The 22,704-nt window shown below is 30.3% G+C and overlaps 1 protein-coding gene and 1 long non-coding RNA gene across 2 annotated transcripts; one reads left to right on the top strand and one right to left on the bottom strand.

Annotated features, from left to right (window-relative positions):
- The first annotated feature begins 11,698 nt into the window (after window positions 1-11,698).
- Window positions 11,699-14,528, top strand: LOC126687320 (uncharacterized). Its single transcript, XR_007644103.2, has 3 exons — window positions 11,699-11,835; window positions 12,903-12,986; window positions 14,224-14,528. It is a non-coding gene; the product is annotated as an uncharacterized LOC126687320 (long non-coding RNA).
- A 3,097-nt stretch (window positions 14,529-17,625) lies between these two features.
- On the bottom strand, window positions 17,626-22,353 carry LOC126687319 (exosome complex component RRP45A-like). The gene is made up of 9 exons (XM_050381852.1): window positions 22,066-22,353; window positions 21,121-21,330; window positions 20,861-20,956; window positions 20,592-20,706; window positions 19,657-19,737; window positions 19,354-19,542; window positions 18,965-19,260; window positions 18,197-18,255; window positions 17,626-18,027 (listed from the first exon to the last, which is right to left on the bottom strand). The coding sequence occupies exons 1-9, from the start codon at window positions 22,200-22,202 to the stop codon at window positions 17,816-17,818; spliced, it is 1,395 nt and encodes a 464-aa protein (XP_050237809.1). The 5' UTR covers window positions 22,203-22,353; the 3' UTR covers window positions 17,626-17,815.
- Between the last annotated feature and the right edge of the window lie 351 nt (window positions 22,354-22,704).

Here is a 22,704-nt window from a genome sequence, read left to right as displayed (position 1 = left end):
GAGGCCTCTCATTCATTCTCATCAAATAGAGCATTTCTGTTAATTCCCACCTTTTATAAAACACTTATATTTATTTAATTTTATAAATTACTAAATTTTACTTCCCAACCAATGTCAAACTCTCTGTCTTATTTTAGATTACCATACTAACATCGAAACTCAACCTCATTCCATCTTCAAAGACTCAACCTCATTTTAATGTACGTATGTGCTTATTTATTTTTTAATCGTAGTCAGTGACGGACACACCCTTGGGCCAAGAGGGACACTCGACCCCCCTGGCATTTCGGTTTTCCTTTACTACTATATATTAGTAATATTTTATATAGAGATTATTTCACTAATACTTTACAGCTATGAGACTTATTATACCCCTAAAATTTACTATAGGCTGTATATGGTGATATACAAATATAAAAGGCCTAATCACTCAAAAACCCCTCACCTTTAAACTTTTTTTCAATTCTACCCCGACGTTGAAAATTTGTCAATTTTACCCACTTTTGAATTTTCCGTTTTCAATTGTACCCCAATATTTTAATTTTTGTTAATTTTTTTACTTAAATGATGAAATCATTCAATTAATTAAGTCTAAACATGAAATTAAATTCTTTTTTATTCAAAAAATTACAAATAAGTCTTTTATTTTTAAAAACTAACTAAAAACCATAATCAAATTAACACTAATTTAAATTCTTAATTAATTTAACTAAATTTAAATAAATTTTAAAAATATACAATTAATATATGCGAGACATGTAGAATGTTTTAAACAAATTTCCAAACGCAAAAGACGTTAATTTAATTTTTCAGGGTACAATTGAAACACAAAAATGCAAAATAGAGTAAAATTGACAAATTTGCAACGTCAGGGTATGATTGAAAAGGGGCTAAAAGATCGGGGGTTTTTAAAACATTAGGCCAATATAAAATGAGACCTAGATGTATATATTGAAGCTACAATTTAAAATAAAAAACCAATACTTTACATATTCTTATGCTATCTTTAATACATTAAACTATATATTTTTATATTGAGTTAAAATATTATTAAGAACAATAATATATTATTAAATAAATATAAGTAATTTCAATAGTTATTTTAAAAAAATCAAAGTATTAAAATAAAATTTATTTACTTTTAAAATTTAATTTGATTGAACTGGTCAATTAATTCCAACTTTTAAAACATTCTTTTTGACTGTATTTTATGAATCAAATTGACCAGTCCAATTTGATCTAATACTAGACCACTACATTAAACAACTATTTGTAAGTATCAAGTTAGATCTACCAATTTAACTGGTTCGACAAAATTAAGATCATTTTGGATTAATCCTTTTAGAAAATTAGATATACAGTCTATCATACTTGAACAAAAAATATAAAATCATTAAAATGATTAAAATAAAGAAATCACAAGATTGTTTGGTTACTTACATTATAAATTATGTATAAAATAGCTATGCGGTAATTTTAGAAAATAAAAATTATTATTTTTGTATCGCTTTTCCTTAAAAAAATCACTTTGTTAATTTGGACCCCCTGAAAAGAAATTCTGCGTCCGTCACTGATCGTAGTGATGTTTAGCCATTAGAGATTTGTTTATGCTAAGATTATTTGTATATTGCTTTGTTATTAGGAAAAGTGCTTTGTCTTCACAAATGATTTGTTCTTTTTTTTTTTATCTTTCAGTTTTCGTATTTTTGTGTTTTGCATATAACAGATTGAAGTTTGGGTGAGAACGAACAATTTTTTGGTGAAACAATTTGGAAGAGGATTAGCCAGCCTTCAATTTAGCAATAGAATTAATATGAGACAGAGAAAAAGAAAAAAAATTGAAACAAACCTTATATATACAACAGGTAATTTTAATCAATATTGCTTTGTTCATATAAATAGCATGATTTATGAAATAATTGTTTGCTTCATACAGTGACATAAACGGTATATATATTTTACTGCTCATATTAGGATTGATTAGCTAGATGAAAGATTAACATTTACTACTCATGCTATATTCATTTTTCTGATTTTTCTCTTCTTATCAAGATATCGAACAAAGGATGGGAATAAAAACTGTTTTTCGGATTTTCTTTTTTATTTTTAGGTCAAAACTTGAATTTTTTTGATACACGGAACTTTGATTATATAAATATATAGATTTTTTAATTTTATTGTATTTCAAGCGAGATTACACGTAATTTTTTTATTAATTAAACATATAAATTAGTATGAAAGATGTCAAATAATTTTTTAAGCTAGCAGTTTCTCAAATAATATTTTAAGTCTTTATAATATATGAGCTAAAGTAATGGACGTGTTTCACCAATGCAATCAGAAAAGTATTTTCGATATTGAGTTTGCATGATATGTACTTAATTTTTTCAGTTACTAAAGAATTATACTAACACACATGTTAATAAGGTTAGGTATAAATAAGTTTTTAGAATGCTATAATTTTTTCAGTTACTAAGGAATTATACTAACACACAGATTAATAAGGTTAGGTATAAATAAGTTATTAGAATGCTATAAATAAGGTATAAACACATTTCATTATAATAAAAAATTGCATAGAAAACATTAAGGAAAGAAAAAAAAAACTATATTCTAACGTGAAAATATATAAAATAATAAAATGTAAAAAAACTAAAATTAATTTCTATTAATTTGTAAATTATAAGTTTTTTAATATTTTGTGTATTGCTTCTTAAAATTAAAGTAAGAAGTAATTTGATTCGCGCAAATGCACGGGATTACGACTAGTAGTTTAATAAATCAGAGCTGCAGAGGTATGTATAGATATATTTTATGGATAAGAACCGCAATTTTTAAATTCATATACTGAACATCAACCTGAAAAAACAAGTTGGTTTTTGGACTGTGAAATGGAATGTTTGAGGGAAGATTAGGATAATACTCTATTTTTTAAAATAATTTGATTTCCTACCTCAATAAGGAAAAGATATAGAAAATACCTCACAATTTTAATGCTTTTATTTTTTTTACTCTAAAGCATGTTTATATTGTAATTATACCTACTTTCTATTAATTTTTTACTCTAAATACCTTATATGACAGTTGTCATGTTGTTACATTTCTCTTTTTTTTTCTCTCTCCTATCGCCGTTGGTGTTCTTTCCGATCTCTACGCATTTCACCGCTCCACCGGAAATTTCCTCTGCCCCTACCGTACTCCAGCACTCCGCTCTCCTCTCTCTCTTCTTCTTCTTCTTCTTCTTCTTCTTCTTTTTCTTCTTCTGTGTTTTTTTTTCCGTCAATTTTCTTCTTCTTCTTTATTTGTTCTCCATTTTTCTTTGTTCGCCGTACCTTCATCGCTTCGCCGCCGTTTCTTCATTGCTCCACCGTCACTGCATTATTCAATCATATTTTATTTTTTCTTTGATTCATGGTGATTATTGCGATTTTTTAACATTCAGATATAATTAAATTGCTCTTGAATTTTTTTTCAATTTTAGATCTAAAAATCTGCATGAAAAACGATATTATGATGAAAAAACGATTTTCTGCACAAAAAACGATTTTCTGCAAAAAAAACAGCATCTGATTATCATATGATTATCATAACACTGCAGAAAAAAAGATTTTTTATAAAAAAAACAGTCTCTGATTATCATATGAGTATCACTGTATTATCCTGTTGTTATCATAACACTGCATTAAGAATGATTTTCTACTAAAAAAATATTGATTATCATGTTATTATCACCGTATTATCATCTCGTTATCATAATATAATCATATGATACCGAGATGATAATGTATTATTGTGAAGAAAATAGTATGATAATGAAGTATAATAAGGTCATATTATCATACTATTATCTTCACCTTATCATCTTATTATCATAATTTTTTTGTAATTGTTTTTTTCATACATGTATCATATTATCATACTATTATCTTCACATTATCATCTCGTTATCATAATTTTTTGTAATTTTTTTTTCGTACATGTATCATATTATCATACTATTATCTTTACATTATCATCTCATTATCATAATTTTTCATTAATTTTTTTACATATGTGTATCATATTATCATACTATTATCATGACTTTATTCTTTTATTATCATCTGGTTATCATACCGATGTCATGAATCTTTTTGTTATTCTATTTTCACATACGTTATCATCTAGTTATCATAACCTTATCATAATTCATTATCATCTAATTATCATACTCCAGTGTTATGATAACGACATGATAATCAAACACTATTTTATCATACATTACCATAGATGTTATCATATATGTACCATAAATATTATCATCTCGTTATCATATGATAAAACATTATCATATGACACTATTTCTATAATTTCTTTTCCATGTAAGTATCATATGATAATTTTATGATAACAATATATGATAATATTATGATAACAATATGATAATCAAACATTATTTTCTGCAGAATTTTTTTTCCTGCAATGTTATGATAATTACATGATAATATAGTGATACTCATATGATAATCAGAGGATGTTTTTCCATATAAAAATTATCTTTTCTGCAGTGCTATGATAATGTGATGATAGTGCAGTGATACTCATATGATAATCAGATGCTGTTTTGTTTGCAGAACATCGTTTTTTGTGCAGAAAATCGTTTTTTCATCATAAAATCCTTTTCATGCAGATTTTTAGATTAGAAATTGAAAAAATCAAAGAGTAATTTATTTAGATCTGAAAGCTAACATAAATCGTATTAATCACCACGAATTAAGAAAAAAATTATAAAATCAAATATGAAACGAACGGAGAGCGAGAGTAGATTGACGGCGGAGCGGCGGATTGACGGCGGAGCGGCGAAAAAAAAGAGAATAAAAATGGAAAAAAAAAGAAGAAGAAGAAGAAGAAGAAAAATGGTGGGAAAAAACAAACAGAGAAGAAGGAGAAGAAGACGAAGAAGAAAGAAAGAGAGAAAAAAAAAGAAAAAAGTGACAGTTATCACTTACAGTAAAGAAAAATGGTTAAGTAAAATAATAATAAAAGTTAGGCATAATTATAATATAAACATGTGATAGAGTAAAAAAAATAAAAACAATAAAAAGGTGAGGTATTTTCTTTATCTTTTCTTTATTGAGGTAGGAAATCAAATTATTTTTAAAAATAGAGTATTTATCCCAATTTTCTCAATGTTTGAGAATGTGTTTACTTCTTGAGAAAATTAGGAAAAATACTCTATTTTTAAAAATAATAGGATTTCCTACCTCAAAAAGGAAAATATAGAGAAAATACCTCACCCTTTTACTATAATTATTTTTTTACTCTAAGACATATTTATATTATAATTATAACTACTTTTTATTATTATTTTACTCTAATCATATTTTTTTTATTCTAATCATATACTATCTGTCACTTTTTTTTCCCTTTCTCTTTCCTTTCTCTTTCTTCTTCTTTCTCTTCTCTGATTTCTTTTTTTCTCGCCATTTTTCTTCTTCTTCTTCTTCTTTTTCTTCTTCTTTATTCTTCTTTTCTTCTCCATTTTCATTCTTTTTTTCGTCATCGTTCCTTCATCAATCCGTTGTCGCTCCGCCATCGTTTCGTCGTCGCTCCGCCGTTCTTTCAGTTTTGATTTTAGCGATTTTTTTTCTTAATTCGTGGTGATAAATACAATTCATTTTAACTTTCAGATCTAAATAAATTAATCTTGATTTTTTTCAATTTTAGATCTAAAAAGCTGCATGAAAAACGATTTTATGATGAAAAAAACGATTTTCTGCAAACAAAACAGCATCTGATTATCATATGAGTATCACTGCATTATCATCATATTATCATAACACTGCAGAAAAAATTATTTTTTTTATAAAAAAACAGCCTCTGATTATCATATGAGTATCACTGTATTATCATGTAGTTATCATAACATTGCGGGGGAAAAAATTCTGCATAAAATAATGTTTGATTATAAAATCGTTATCATAATATTATTATATTTCGTTATCATAACATTATCATATGATACCGAGATGATGATATTTATGGTATCAAGATGATAATGTTATGATAATATCTATGATTATGTTATGATAAAACAATATTTGATTATCATGTCAGTATCAGTATATTATCATGTTGTTATCATAACACTGCAGTAAGATAACTAGATGATAATAAAATATGATAATGTTATGATAATATCTATGATTATGTTATGATAAAACAGTATCTGATTATCATCTCAGTATCAGTATATTATCATGTTGTTATCATAACACTGCAGTAAGATACCTAGATGATAATGAAATATGATAAGATTATGATAATTGGATGATAACGTGCGCAAAAAAATAATTACAGAAGGATTTATGATAATCAGATGATAACGGAGTAAAATCATAAATATTTTTAAACTCAGAGTAAAAACATAAATCTGAAAAAAACGTGAGGTATTTTCTGCAACTTTTCTGTGTTGAGGTAAAATGTGCAAATATTTTCATTTTTGGAGTAAATACCTAAACTTCCCTTACTTCTTTGAAGAAGCATAATTGGATTTGGGTACCACACCTAATGGACCAGAACGTCCATTGATACCATATGCTCGGTCCAAGTTTTGCTTTTAAGAGACAGCCCATAACCTTAAATTGTCGTGTAGCCATGTCCATAGCCCGGTTTCGAACCGAAGCAGTTAAAATCAAAACCGGATTAAAACTGGCCGAAAACCGAGTGCAAGGGGGTTTTAAGCCGGTTCTATACTTTTTAGAATCGGGATTAAATTATCATTTTTACAAAATCAATGAATTAAATTATAATTATTATAAATAATTTTAAACTTGCAAAATAGTTTTGGGTCAAAGTTGATTAATTGGACCAATTTAAAAAAAATTAGAGGTTTATGAACCGCCATATAATAATTACAAAATTAATTTAACACAATTTGAGGTTAAAATCAGATTATACAGAAAGATTTCATTGTTTATTGATGTTCTTAAGCACGATTGGTCCAGATTTAAAATCAATTGGATCAAACTAAAGATAATAAACATAAATTAAATTTGAGGGATATTTAATTTGAATGAAAGTGTTGGAGAATGTGTGTATTTATTTGAATGTTGTAATGGACCAGAACATGCAATGATTCGATATGCTCGAAGCCAATTGTGATTTTAAGGATAAGCCCACAACCTTAATTACATTATTGTTTTAGAATTTAGATTAGGCAATGCATTTTCACATGGCTCAACCTGAAGATGTTTGTCTACTTCGGACATACAGGCAGTATAAGAATAAGATCTTCAGTCTGAATTCAAGAAATAAAGGTACCTTAACAATGTGGGTCAAATCACTTACTCTATGTAGGTTCTCCATATAAAAATTACAGGGTAGCTCAGGAAATGGTATAAAGTTTGAGGTGAAGCAAGTGTGACCTACTTATGGACCGAGTCAATTGTAGTTTATCGTTTTCAGGGTTAATGTCATAAAATTTAATAATTTTATACGTTTTTTTAAATTTAATCACGTCTTTTAAAAAGTGTCATATTTAAACATCAAATTTTATTTTTTTCAAACTAGTTTGCTCTGCACGTGGTTTATAATTTAGTATTTATCATAATTTATATTTGAGATAGTTGAATGTTTTTTTTTTACATTTATCATCATTTATATTTGATACTATTTAATATAAAATTAAAAAAAATTAAAAATTAAATTAATAATATAAATAAACTAATACATATGACCATACACAGACGTTAAAACATAAAATGTATTAGTTGCATAAGATTTTTGAGATTTATTTTTTGCAACTTCCAAAATTTAACATAGGTATGAACCTATTTGATATTATTTATTTAAAATTATACGCTTAATTTATTTACTTATATTTTAGGTGTGATATGAATGGTTAATTAATATTGTATTTGTAATATGATCTGCTAATATATTATTTATAATAATAAATATAAAAAATATAAATATAAATTTTATATGGTAAATCATATATATTATATGAAGATATAAATATTTAAAATTTATTACCTAATAATTCATTATTTATACGTGATTTTAAAAATTTTATATTTGAAATTTTCACACGTGATTTTATCTTTTTTAAATTTATCATAATTCATATTTGAAGAAAATTAAATTAATAATATAAATAAACTAATGCGTTTAAGAAAATTTGATAAATTGCAATATTATATGTTTGATTAGGATTAAGAAAGTTAAAAAGGTATGTAGATAATTTTTATTTCCATGAAAGTGTTAACGGGTGATTAGGATTAGATAAGATTTCTAATAAGGAAAGTCTATTAGTTATGCAGAGGGTATTTTTGTCCATGAATGAAAGTGTTCCCCCCGCTAATACACTTTTATATATGTTATAGATACATACTCGGTGCTGAGGTAACACCCGTTCATTGGTGTAATTTGTTGAGGTGGAAGTCATTTTTCGGCTGCCACCTTAGCAAATGCAACTTTATGTATGGATTTGAGAGAAATGAAAATTGTTGTCCAAATATGTCACTTTTTAAAAGACGTGATTAAACTGAGAAAACGTGTAAAATTAGTAAATTTTCATGACATTAATCCTTTGAGGAAATTATACTCAACACCTTTAAACCCCTAAATATTCTCACTTCAACGGTGATCAAAAAAATCTTGCAAAAATAGTTTTCCGTCTCTCTTTTTTACGACAGAAGATAAATTGATTGCCAATTTACGATTTCTAATTACAAATTATAATCTCTGCACTTTCTCCTTTAACTTCATCATCAACAATCATTTTTCCAGCTAAATCTCCGCTAAATGCTCCAGTTTCCAGCCCGCAGTCAATTTACAAAGGTTTGACAACTTCGATTCTTGTTTTCTTGGAGTTTTTCGTGATTTTGATTAGTTAGATCTGTTCATGCAAATCCGGCAACTTTTTCCTTTTTCTGTCCCCGTGGGTTTATTTTGGTAGTTGATTTTTTTTTGGCTGTTTGTTGAGAGCGGGTAAAAGGAGAGATCGATAATTGGGTATTATCAGCAGTAGAATTTTCATATTCTGTATGATACAAAGAAGTCTAGACTGGGGTATGCTCCAATGAATTGTGCAGATGTTTGACTGTAATGTTGCTGTGAAGAATGGTCTCCAAGTTTTGGTTTTCCTTTGAAATGAGAAGAGTACAGAAACTTAGATTCATTACACTTAGCTTAAGTTAGTTATAAAATCATGAACATGATTGTAATCTGCCTTACAGAAAATGTAACAATACAAATATATGCAATTTTTCTTTTCATGGCAATTTAAATATCAATTTTCCTTTTAGAACTTGCAATTCATGTATAATTAGCTGTAAATTTATTAATTTGGAGATTACATTTAGAGGGTTGTTGAGTTGGGTTAATTCGTCAAAATTAACAATTTCAGAAAGTTTATCTATAATTATTTGACCAAATAAACACAACTCCTTATGATTAATTTCAAACTGTGCAAAAAAATACAGATTAATATCGGCTATTCAGTTTGTAATAACAATTTTTAAATCAAAATAAATGATTTTATACAATTATTAGATTTGAAATAAATAGTTTTCTGTTGAAGATAACCGATAGTAAACTGTCAATAGACTGGTACATCAATGAAGTATGAACAATTAGTAAATTGTTTTTCAAGTAAAGTGATAGTCAACCGTTGGTAAACTTATATATAATATACCGATATAAACTATAAGTTTAATATTTTATAATTTTTAAAAAATAAACAATAGTAAATTACTTTTTAGTAAACTGATAGTAAATCGTTGGTAAATTCATATTTAGTAAACCGATATAAACCATAAGTTTAATAATTTACAATTTTTTAAAAAATAAACAATAATAGTAAATTGCTTTTTAAGTAAATTGATAGTCAACTGTTGGTAAACTTATATTTAGTAAACCGATATAAACCATACGTTAAATAATTTATAATTTTTAAAAAATAAACAATAGTAAATTGTGTTTAAGTAAACTGATAGTCAACCGTTGGTAAACTTATATTTAGTAAACCGATATAAACTATAAATTTAATATTTTATAATTTTAAAAAATAAACAATAGTAAATTGTTTTTAAGTTGGTAAACTTATATTTAATAAACCGATATAAGCTAAAAGTGTAGTATTTTATAATTTTTCAAAAATAAACTAGTAAATTGTTTTTAAGTAAACTGATAGGCAACCGTTTGCAAACTTATATTTAGTAAATCGATATAAACCATAAAATTAATATTTTATAATTTTTTCAAAAATAAACAATAGTATTTTTTTTAAGTAAACTGATAGTCAACCGTTGGTAAACTTATATTTAGTAAACCGATATAAACCATAAGTTTAATATTTTATAATTTTTTTTAAAAATAAACAATAGTAAATTGTTTCTAAGTAAACTGATAGTCAACCGTTGGTAAATTTATATTTAGTAAACCGATATAAATTATAAGTTTAATATTTTAAAATCTTAAAAAAAATAAAAAATAGTAAATTGTTTTTTTAAGTAAACCGATAATAAACTGTTGGTAAATTTATATTTAGTAAACTGACTGATATAAATCGTAAGTTTAATATTTTATAATTTTAAAAAATAAACAACAATAATTTTTAAGTAAATTGATAGTAATCGTTGGTAAATTTATATTTAGTAAACCGATATAAACCATTAGTTTAAATCAAATTGCGTAAGAATACTTTTACTTTGTTAATAAAATTATAAGTGTTTACTAACAGGTTATCCAATAGAAAGTAATAGATATCCCAAGATTTACCAATAATAACACTTTATATCATTATACTATAACAATATGTGTACTATTAAAATACCCAATGTTTTCAAAAAAGTTTACTAATAGATTTACTTAATATTTATTTGTAATAACCTAAATTTTTGAGGTGTTACGTGTAGTGCCACGAGGCATAACCTTAAAGATTAAGAACGAGAATATCGGATTAGGGTTGGATAATAAGGACTTAGACCGAAGCGGGTCTATTGGAATTATCGTAGAATAATAATTTAAATGGAAAATTATTATGTGATAAATTGGATTTAATCGAGACAAAAAAAAGGGAGGAATAAAACAAAATAAGTTGGAAAGCCAGAGCTAATAATATTCACGCCAAGGTTCGTGAAATATTATTAATAAATGATCGTCAAAGTTTCGTAAGTATACGAAATCGTTTTAGAAGAAAGTTTGACGATTAGTTAAGGATCAGGGTTAAAGTTGCACATTAGCCACTTTAAGGACTAAAGTGGACTTTTAACCACAAACTTCCGGAGAAAGTTGTATTTTACTCTATTTTCTCAAGATAAGAAAATAATATCGATAAAGTGGTTATCGATGGTCATTAAAATGAAGTATCGGACGAAAAAGTGAGAAAAGGTGCAAGTTAGCTCAAAATGGAAATTTGAGCAATTTTGGCCAAAATTGCCAAAATAAATTATCGGAATATAAAATATGAGATAGGGAAATAATATTATTTATTTGGATATAAATAATACAAAGTTATCGAGTTGGAATGATTAAGCGATTGACGAATTAAATTGGACGAAAGAAAAGTTACGAATTAAACAATGAGGAGGTGGCAATTTTAAGGGCTAAAGTTGATATTAGCCAATTACTTCCTAAGGAAGATCTTGACTTCCAACACTTATCAATTTCTCAAGCTTATTCATATCATCATTCATTAAAATAAAATAAAAAAGACAGAGAGAAAGATGGAGAAGAGAGAAAGATGAAGGTTTGGAGCGGTTTTGGTAGAATCGAGCTACGGAGCTCGTTTCTCGATCAAATTCGATGATTTTGGTGGCTATGGATTCGGGATTCAATCATCTACTCAGGGTAAGCATCAATTCACGTTTTTATTGGTTAAATTTTGCACGAAATTGATAAGTATAGGGCTGTTTATTTCGGCAAAAAGTGAGAATTTGTGATTGATGTGTTTTGATGATTTTGGATGATAATAAGCTATGAATTGTATGTTTTCATGGTTAAGTGGTGATTAATTAAGGCTGAGATATTAGAGAAAGGTCATGGCCGAAAATTTTGAATTTGAAAGATTAAAATTGGATGAGAAATGGATGAGTAATTGAGGATGATTGTCGGTAATTAAGTGATAAATGGTGTGTTTAATGATCCTTAAGGATTATAGTTTTAGATTAAGTGTTTAATGGTTAAATTATAGATAAACTAAGGCTGTTATATTGTGAATATTGTGGCTGGAAATTTTGAAATGTTGAATGATGAACGATTGATAACAAATGGCTTAGGTTCTATGGTTTAAGAGTGAATGTTGATTCAATGATGAAATTGGATTGTGAGTTTCATGAATAGATTGTGGCTGATTTAAAGTTGAAATAATTGATGGAAATATGATGAATGCTGATTAGGGTTCCTGGAGATAAGAGTGTTTGAAATGGGCCATAATTAAATTACGAGATAAGTGTCCGCAAACAAGTAGGACGTTTGCAAAAAATGTCTTGCAAAACAGCGATATTGCAAAGGCAATATCTCGGGCTGTATAGGTCCAAATCAAGTTCCGTTTGTTGATACGGAAACTTTAGGATCTTAACTATAATTGTCTAAGTTTGAGTTTTTGTTGAATCGGACTCTAGGATGTTCATTTCGGACAGAACATTTTGTTGTGCAGTCTGCCCTGCACTTGTAAACAGCTCCAAGGAAATAACTTATGAACTTGTTTTCGACACCTTCGGGTGCGTTTCATGGTCGGAGACCTAAACGAAAGTTGTAGGTGACGTTCTAAACTTTAATAATGTCAATTTCGTTTAGGGGTCGGACTATTTTAAGTAAGCGGTTTCGATAGCCGAAGTTGGCTAGAAACATAATTTTTGGTTAAGTTAATAATAGTTAGAATGTTATTAATTCTTGCTATTATTATATTTTCGTAGATCGGACGAGCGACTATCGAAAAGGTTTGAGGCAAACGGATCGAGATATCGTCATAATTATTTGAAGAATTTGGATAGCAAGTGGTGAGTACACTTTAAATTACTCGTTAATATTCATAAAGCTACGTATTTTAATACGAAAAGCTATATGAATATTTATATATTTGAGATGTTTACTTTTAAAATGTATACGTATGTATGCTTTGAAAATGATGCTTTATCGTAATGTGTTATTTTGATAATAACATAAATGTTAAGGCACCGGGGATGGGTAAAGTAAAATGACATAAATCGAACCAAATACAAATAAGAAAAATATAGTACATGCCTATATGTACTATTATTCATATATTTATAAAGATACATTGTACGTTCCTACACGTACTTTTAATTATAATGAATACCCATACGTGCGTGTGTTATAGATGTATGCTTGTAGATTGTAATGTGCATGTCATGGTCCATAAAGGATCAAGAAAACCCAACATAAATCATCGAAATGATAAATACATGAGATAAGAAAAAGTGAACTCTGACATATTCAATAATAAGAACTGAGATACAAGGTGGAACTCGGTAGAATTAGCTCGGGACCTGTATCTCATCCATTCTCGATGATAATCCTCGGAACTCATACGTAATAAAAAGTAAGTACGATACATCGAGAATCAATACGAAACAAGATCGAGACACAATGTGAACAAACACTCCTATTAAATGTCAATAGAAATTATATGAATCGACAGTTAAGTTCAAAAGACCTGCAGGGTGCAGAGTCCGAATGCAGACACGAAGGTAACTCGGTTGAACTATCTCGGGACCCGTGTCTAAGGAGTAACTCGGTTGAATTATCTCGGGACTCCTATCGATCGTTTGGGATTGAGAAATGGTACAAGTAACTCGGTTGAATTATCTCGGGACTGTACCATATGGTTATGGGTAACTCGGTTGAACTATCTCGGGACCCAACCATAAGGATCAAGTCACAAGAGACTTGCCAATGATTTAATTCGATTTGGAATCATGATGATATAACCTAAGATTTAAGATCCGATCGAAAACTATTACAACAAAACGAGAAAGAAAAATATCAATACCATAATAAGAAATCAAAGATGTCAGATACGTATAAACTATAAGTTTATGAAATAAACAAAGAGTTATGAAGGAAAGTAAATAGAGAATGCAATATGATTTCAAAAGAGTATTTTCTATATATAAAATGGGTTTTCAAATGTTTTAACCCTTTATGTGATATTGCGTGTAATTTGGTGAACTCACTCAGTTTTATACTGACCCCGTTGCCCCTCCCATTTTTCAGGGATGGTATGATATGATTTGAAGAGTTAAGCTTCCGAAGTTTTAATTCTCGGAAGTCATTTGTATAAGAAGAAAAAGAAGGTTTTCATTCTAGCAGTCCGCAGTAGTCTAGATATTTTAACTAGAATTTTGTATAACGCGTTTTTAACTCTGATATTATTTTTAAATGGGGTCACATGTATTTTAATATATGAAATATGTTTTGATTTGCGAAAAATTTACACAGGTTTTTAGGCTTGCTACGGGATTTGGAGCTACCACTCCCATTTCCTAGCGCCGGTCGCGGCTCATAAATTTGGGTCGTGACATTACTGATAATAAAATAATTTAAATCGAGATACTATGGCTTTGCGTTTGTTAATAGGTTACTAAAGATTTACTAAATGATTACCAAATACTTGGAGATTTACCAAATTGTTATTCATGAACTTGTTTTACGGTTTGCAAACAAAATTAAATTGGACATTAAATATTGAACAACTTGCAAATTAATGAGCTCATGTATAACAAATAATAGAAGTTTGAAATAAAAAAGGCTTAACCCATCTAAAGGCCCCTGTACTTTACACTTTTTTTTTCGTAGGTCCTTATACTTCATTTTTTTATTATCTGATCCTTCTACTTACCTATTTTCGATTTTCATGTCCTTTTTGAGTTTTTTCCAGTCCCTCTACTTACAAATATTTTTTCCTCCAGTCCTTATACTTACAATCTTTTTTTCCTCCAATCACGCAAAATGACTGGAAAAAACTCAAAAAGGACCTGAAAAATAAAAATAGGTAAGTAGAGTGATCAGATAATACAAAAATGAAGTATAAGGACCTACGGAAAAAAAAGTGTAAAGTACAGTGGCCTCTAGATGGGTTTGGCCAATAAAAAAAGATAATGTTTCTTCGGCTTAATCTTTTATTTTTGTATTATTATAACATCTCTTTTAGGCATTTTATCGAACACATTTCTCGCCAACTTTATGTCACTCATTTTACTACACATCAACAAGTGCAGTCCCAACACAAACGTCACAATTTAGAAATTACAAAGGCAAATAGAAATACACTTATGAATCTTTGAAATAATCTGTTGTGAGGGTTAAAATATACAATAGTTATGTATACAATTCTTTAAAATTCAGTAGAACAAACCACAATAATGTCAAGTTTTGGATTGTAACGGTCATACATGATGATACAAGCATATAATCTAACCTAGTTTAAGAAACACTCACCACTCGATTAATAGATGGCGCAAGTCATCAAAATTGCCAGTAGAATTCAAAATTCATATACTTCTCCAAATTTCTCAAGACCCCAAGTACCCAAATCATCACGTTTGTCTTCAGTATTAATTAGATAAAAAAACTAATAATAAAAATGTGTCTTCGATTTCTCTGGTTTTGAAGCAATTGAAAAGGAAAAAAGACGTTCTTTGAGTATCCGCTTCAGTCGCCACCAAGGAGAAGCCGTCAACAGCACCGAAAATTGTTTTGCAACCCATTCAAAAAATATTGTGAGTGATGACTACTCTGAAGAAAATCTTACAAAACTTGTTTATCTTCAACTGGTTCGGTAATGGCGGACAAAGAAATTCACTGAAGAAGAAAGTTATACAGATTGTTATAAATTTGAACAAATTGTATTTATGCAAATTAGAAAAAGTCAAATCGTATATTTTAATTGATTTTGGTCAATGGGTGCTGTTGATATTACTTTACCTATTTAAGTGTATTTGTCTAAAAAACTCTAATTTGATTTGTTCGTTTTCATAGATATTAGTACATAAAATTAATTTATTTCTCTTTTCTTTTCTCAAAACTTAATTCCATGTTTTAATTATTTTTCATATTCATGAACTTTTAATTTAATTTCTCTTTTTTTATAGGATAAAGATTTACCTCTTGATTTATGGATAACTCCTTAAATTTAAGGGGAAAAACGTATTCTGACGACAATCTGCTTATGTAATAACGACGATTGTTATTAAAGGTTAGCGGCATGAGAAAAAAATTGTTATTGAGTTACAATGACACGAAAATAAAATGAAGCTTTGGATACAAGAAAAAGATTGCATTGAATTTCCAGCAACTATTTGAAGGGTTGGGATTAGGAGGCTGTATTCACAAGCAAAAAATTTAAGGCTAAATCCATCTAGAAGCCCCCCTACTACGTACTTTTTAATTATTGTCACAGACGGATCTACCCATATGCGGTTTATTATTGTCGCATTTTAGATGGCACCACCATTTTTATGACTGGAGTTCGAGGCTTAAATGGTACCAGAGGCCTTACTGATCGTCAATAGTAAACCAGGAGAAGAAACCGTTCGCGATGCATCCCATTCAGGCCGGTACCTTTGTCTGGGTCTCTCTTTAAATCTTTGATATATGTATGATGCCTATGAATTATGAAGGCTTTTTAATAGCTTCTAGATATATTTTTGAGAAAAATACGGAATAATTAACAACACTCTGATTGTTTACTGAAATGCCAACTTATGGATATTTATTACGGTTAGTCCAACCTTATTTTTTAAGAGCTTTATTTTTTTCTTTTACCAAGCTATGAATTAGATAAATATGATGAAATTTACAAATTGATGAAAGTTATATTAACAAAATCTAACCATATGAACTTTTAAGATGCAAATCAAAGGGAAAATCAAAAATACACGTGAAACTATAGATTACAAGCAAAAAATAATCGAAAGATAACTAGCACTTTTCAAGAGAGCGGGTATCCATGAACTCGTCCGATTTCGCCTTTGAACTCGCTTGCTCCCTACCTTCATCCGCATCTTCAACAAGTCACAACAAAGATAGAACAAACAAACACCATACCCACATTAAAACTTCTTGGATCATCAAAGTTTGATTATAAAGCTCTAACAAACACTAAAAAACTTTGAAATGATCCAAAAAAATCCGACATTCAACAAGAAAAACCATCATTAAAAAATTAATTCAACCAAAATAAGCTCTAAAGGGAGGGATTTATTGAATAAAGGAGGTAGAAAAGTAAAGAAATAAAAAAAAAAACATAAGTAGAGGAGATGGTTTTCCAACCAAGAGGCCGGAAAACCACCTTCTCAAACCCAAGGTTTTGATGAGGTTTTTAAAGAAAAGGAGGAGATAGTTTTTCAGAGAGAAAAAAATTTAATCTTTGATTTTTAAGAGCTTAATCTGAACTAAGTAGCATGACATTCTTTTGCAAGCAAGACGGGACTTTACTATGTACAACGCCTTTTAAGTTTAAGCATCAGTTTTGAATCCAAATAGATTCGAGTTTCAGTTCCTGATTTAGAGTCTCAGGTTTGTTCGTTTTCGTATTTATTTTTCTTTTCTTTTTTCAAATCCAAGCTCTTTACTGTTCGTTGGTTATGATCTTTGTTATATGCAGAAACTTTCAAATGATAAAGACGTAATGGTTGAAGCTTTTCAATTACAAACTGTTGTATAGATTGGACAGAGGTTCAATTTCCACCCTGAACTTGACATTGGTAAGACCTATGATAAAACTGTGAGAATCATGATCCTATAAAGATTAAAGCTAACATACATCAAAACGAACAGAACTTTTGCATCATCAACAGTAGTTCAACTAGCTAGCATTCATGCTGGATGGTGCTCTTTTTCTTCTCCTGTTCTTCGGCTTTACAGCGTCTTTCAAAGTCTTTTCTCCGCTTATTTGAGCCACAGTTTCGGAGTTATCAGCAACTGAAGGAGCCAGTTTTGTATCGTCAGGTGTTTTTTCTTCCTCAGCTTGAGTGCCCTTTTGCTCACTTACCTTTTGTTTGCTCGGGGCTGAAACTCCTGCATGTTTCCGATGTAAAACAAGTCAGTTTGTTTCTTCCAAAATATAGACAGGGATCATGTTGGATAATGCCTAACTTGGCATTTGGTTATAAAATAAACAACTACTATAACAGAGAGTAAAGAACATATGTTGTATTTATAAAGAAAATTGCAGAAAGCTACATACCGCATGAGGCTAGAGAAGCTTTCAGCAAATCCAAATCAGCACCCTTTGGGTGAGGATCCCTGTGAGGAAAAACTATTGCAGTAAGGATAAATAATGACATGAACTAAGGCTTTTTAACTATACTAAATGCCCCGCAATGATAATAGCAGGCTAGCAGATTTCAGGGCCCCGGCCTGGATTCTACAATGCTCAGCAAGCAATTTACCAAATGCATTTCTTAGTGCATAATGAGCAAGTTTGCGACATCCAATGGGAGATATCAGTTTTTTTTCCTCTTCAAAAGAATTCGAGAATAAATCAATTACTCTACCATGTTCTATGATAGAATGGCCGGTGATTAGAGACCCGACCGAGCCAACCGGTTCAACCGGAAACCAGCCAGCTGTCCGGTCCCACTAATCCGAAAAACTGGATTGGACCAGAAGAACTGGACTGAACCAGTTGACCTACGGTTGGGCCATGAACCATAACAAGCAAGGTCCAAGTTTGTTTTTCAATTTTTTACTCTACCGGTTCAACCAGGAACCAGTCATCAGTCATCACACCAGTTCAATACAAGAAACCTGGTTCTGTGCTGAGATGATATTACTCTTCTACAGGGGAGGATTATGTTAATCAATGAAGAAGGCAATGGGAGAAAAAAGAAACGCAATGAAAATCTTAAGTATGGCTCTAATTTACAAATGCAGTCTCTATTTTTTTAGTAGGATTATTAGCAATTTAAAACAAAAAATTTACAAGATTTTGGAGAAGGGCTAGAAACCATACCATCGAGAGGATTGTCCAAGGAAATTTCCAGCATTTCCTTCTCTGTAACTAGTTACACTTTGTTCTGATGACCTGAGTCCACCATCATTGCCATTACTTTGACTGACGCTGCTTTCTTCCGATGCCAGCTTCAATCTCTCCACCTGGTTTCCAGCCAACTCGCTACTTACTTTCCGGATAAAAGGTTTAGTGTCAAGCTCCATTTCGTTACCAACAGGTATCCTTACATCAACAGCAACAGAAGTAGAATGGCGCTTGATCTTCCGTTGGGCTCTCTCTGTGTTAGATGCTTCAACCTACATAAAAGTCACAGCATAGAGATTGAATATAAAGCAAAAGAGAAAGGGGAAAAAGGAAATTCCAAGGACTTGCGTAAACAAGAAACTCACTGCATCTTTTATCTTCTTAGTTATAGACTCAGCATTCCTAGATGCAAGTCGTAAGCAATGCATTATACGACTTTGCATCACACCCTCACCTCCGGCTTTCTGAATTGCACAGATATCACCATTTGCATTCACTGTAATAGTCATTCGTCCCTTCATTACAGCCTCTTCATTGTGGGTCGGATCTACTACCTACATTGGACTTATTTAATGCAATCAAGGAGCAAAGTAATAACTTGATCTCTATACAAAATGCATTAAGAAAAAAAAAACATAAAAGAACTTATAAAATTGAAAGTTACCCACCATGATGTGCTCACTGCTGAAAAATGCAAACGTTACTGCTATAGGGAGATGGTGTACTATCAAAGGAAGAGGTTCTTTTACCTGCAAAAATTGGAGCAACGGTAACAATATGAACACCAAATTATATCTTAGAGCTAGGAAGGAATTTAAAACAGCAGAATATAGCAGCCATTGCACACTTGAAGGATTTATCAACTTAGAAAAATAATAAAACACTTCCACCTTCTTCTAAATATAGTGGTTCTTTCAATATTGAGACAAAGTCTAGGTGTCCTGTTAGTACTCATTACCTCACCGAAAGCACAGGGGAAAGAGAATTAAAATGATTGATCCTGGCTGAAAGGCCAAGGGCATCAGTCCAGTAACCTGAAAAATGGCTAAGCTCAAAATGCTGTCTAATGAATCCTTTGGTTCCTTTTCTCAGAGTAGAAAATAGATATAAAGAAAGAAAATAGCTGAGCTTACATCTATGAACTGTTCCCGCCCACTTTTCTAAAGACCACAATATAAACCTTATATTGCACTCCCAGTAAATGAATTGGAAAGAAGTGCAAAATTATTTTTTAGAACAAGTTTTTTTACAACCGCTATCATATTGAGGAATACCTGTCAGTTGTGAGGTGATATGCAAGACAAGACAAGACAAGTAACCTCAACCAATATAAAGTTGGATGATGCAGGTCTTTAACACGGTACATTACATACCAAGGCCAAACATCATTAAGACAGTTGTGGTTTTTTATGCATCTAGTAAAGCACTGTGGAAAGTTCTTAATAAGAAGGGAAAAAAACAGTGTAAATAATTCAGTCAAAGAGAGCCTATAATGTATTTACAAAAGAATTAAAAATAAAGAACCACAATTATGCTTCCCAAGGTTCATACTTTATACTCATTATTCAAGTAATGACATCTGCAATACATAATTTGAGCAAACCTCAGGTGGATGCACTGTCACTTGTTGACCATCCTCTCCTCCTAATGTGCATTCTGGTCTTCGAAATGTCAAGAGAGCAGCTAAAGCAGCAACATTGGCCGCATCAACTAGATTTCTATTTCCACAAAAAGAATAGGTCAAAGAATGGTAATACTGCTAGCATTAGATGAAAAGAAAATCAAAAAGAAACTACAAGGAACATAACCATAATAAGAAAAGGAAAAGAAAAGAAAAGAAAAGAAAAGGTAGGAATGCAAGTTATGGCTTACCCGCCATTATCTAAGATGTGAAGATCAATTCGAATGGCCCAAACTAACTTTCCAGCAAGAACGCAAAGTGATTCCGTATCGACTGCCCTACTTTCCCTGCAAGTCAATTTAAATTCTAAAATAAATTTACTTTTTTTACGGAAGTCTATAATTTGATAATTAATTTTGATAGGGAGCATTTGTCTGTAATTCTTCTGAAATGAATTGTATACATTAATAATATAAGACACCATCAAGTGACAATTGAAAGAAGAATTTACCTAAGACCGCGATCTATTATACGACCCAACTCGACAGCAGATTCTCCTGGACGGCCTGACTCAAATGAAGGATCGGCCATTGGAGAAAACTCTGTAAAAATTGAAAGTGACCCTTCATTTGGTCGATCTTTATAAGGATGAACTAGTTGACCTGTCACAAAACCCATCACATGAGTCTGACCTAGCTGCACCTCAGATGATCCATCTTCTCTGAAAATTTGCAGTACAACAATAGTTTCATAAAAACAAACAAATAACAAATAAGAAAATAAAAGTCAAGAAGAAACATCTCGAAACAAACACATAAAGCCCCGTTCAAGCAATTTAATAGTGATTAAATAGTCGCAATTATAATACAATACAAGCTTATCCAACAAACTCATAGAAAAATGACAAGCATAAATCCCCCGTTACAACAATTCAACAGTAATAAAAAGGTTGCAATTTCAATACAATACAAGCTTATCCAACAAACTCATGTAACCCAATACATTGATCACCATCAAAACAGCACCATGAATTCTCATATGAAGCCAGCTAAAACGCTAAAGCTCCCCTTACTACAGCGTGACTAACGCAAACCAACAGGCATAATGCACTACATAAGGCACCTCTCGACAATTTTTTTATTTGGTGACGAGAACTCACTCCACTGAGCCGAAACTCAATATCATTGTCAAACCCCATCTATAACGGCTAGCAGCCCAACCCCAACCACTCTCTTTATAAGGAAGGGCGTAGCCGGGGGGCTACTAGACCAAACCCGTGCGGGCACCTCTCGATAATTATAACTATAAAATAACGAAAAACTCAAAATTACTACCACATAATTGAGTAAATTATCTTCACTAGACAATTCCCAGTTATAGTTAACCAAGCCCCTAAATCAAACTAAAACTATAATTTCTCACAAATTACTCAATACACACAGAATTAAAAACTTGCCTGCCAAACTTTATGGTTAATTTACGATACTCGTGCGAATTACGACCGTCGATTCTCAAGTCGGATTCCAAAGCTGTCTCAATAAATTTCTTCTCATTCACACTCATTCGCCACGTACTGCCCATTCTCCCTTCCATTTCTTCCTTCCTTTACAAAATTAGGGTTTCAGAGAGAGTTGAAATTACCTGTAGTTTGCTTAATGATGCAGCCGGAGAAGAAGGGTTTTAGAAAGTGAGGGTTTTTCTGTTTGATAGAGCTATACCCAACTGACTCTGCTCACTGTTTGCAGAGGTAGAGGCGAAATTTTAAAATGGGTTTCTTTTTGGGTTTGATTCAAATGAGTGGGCCGGGTTTGGTTTAGAATGCAACTTGAGTTTTTTTTTGGGAAAAAATGAAAATTACTTGATTATAGAAAAATAATACCAAAAATACGCGTGTCCCTTAGTTTTTGGGGTCAATACTTGACTTCATTACTAAACTTCTTTAGCACTTGATTAGTAATTATATTCTCACCCAACACTTATTCTTCATAAACACAAAATCACAAACTACATATCCAAAATCACAAGCTATGAAATAAAATGTAAGATAAACCACTCTTGTTCTTCTTCGATTCTTTAATTTATCAGATCTATAAAT

The sequence above is a fragment of the Mercurialis annua genome, linkage group LG6, assembly GCF_937616625.2.
Source record: "Mercurialis annua linkage group LG6, ddMerAnnu1.2, whole genome shotgun sequence".
In the NCBI taxonomy this organism is placed as follows: Eukaryota; Viridiplantae; Streptophyta; class Magnoliopsida; order Malpighiales; family Euphorbiaceae; genus Mercurialis; species Mercurialis annua.
The sequence above is the reverse complement of the archived record's forward strand: the minus strand, read 5'-3'. Positions and strand labels throughout refer to the sequence as shown.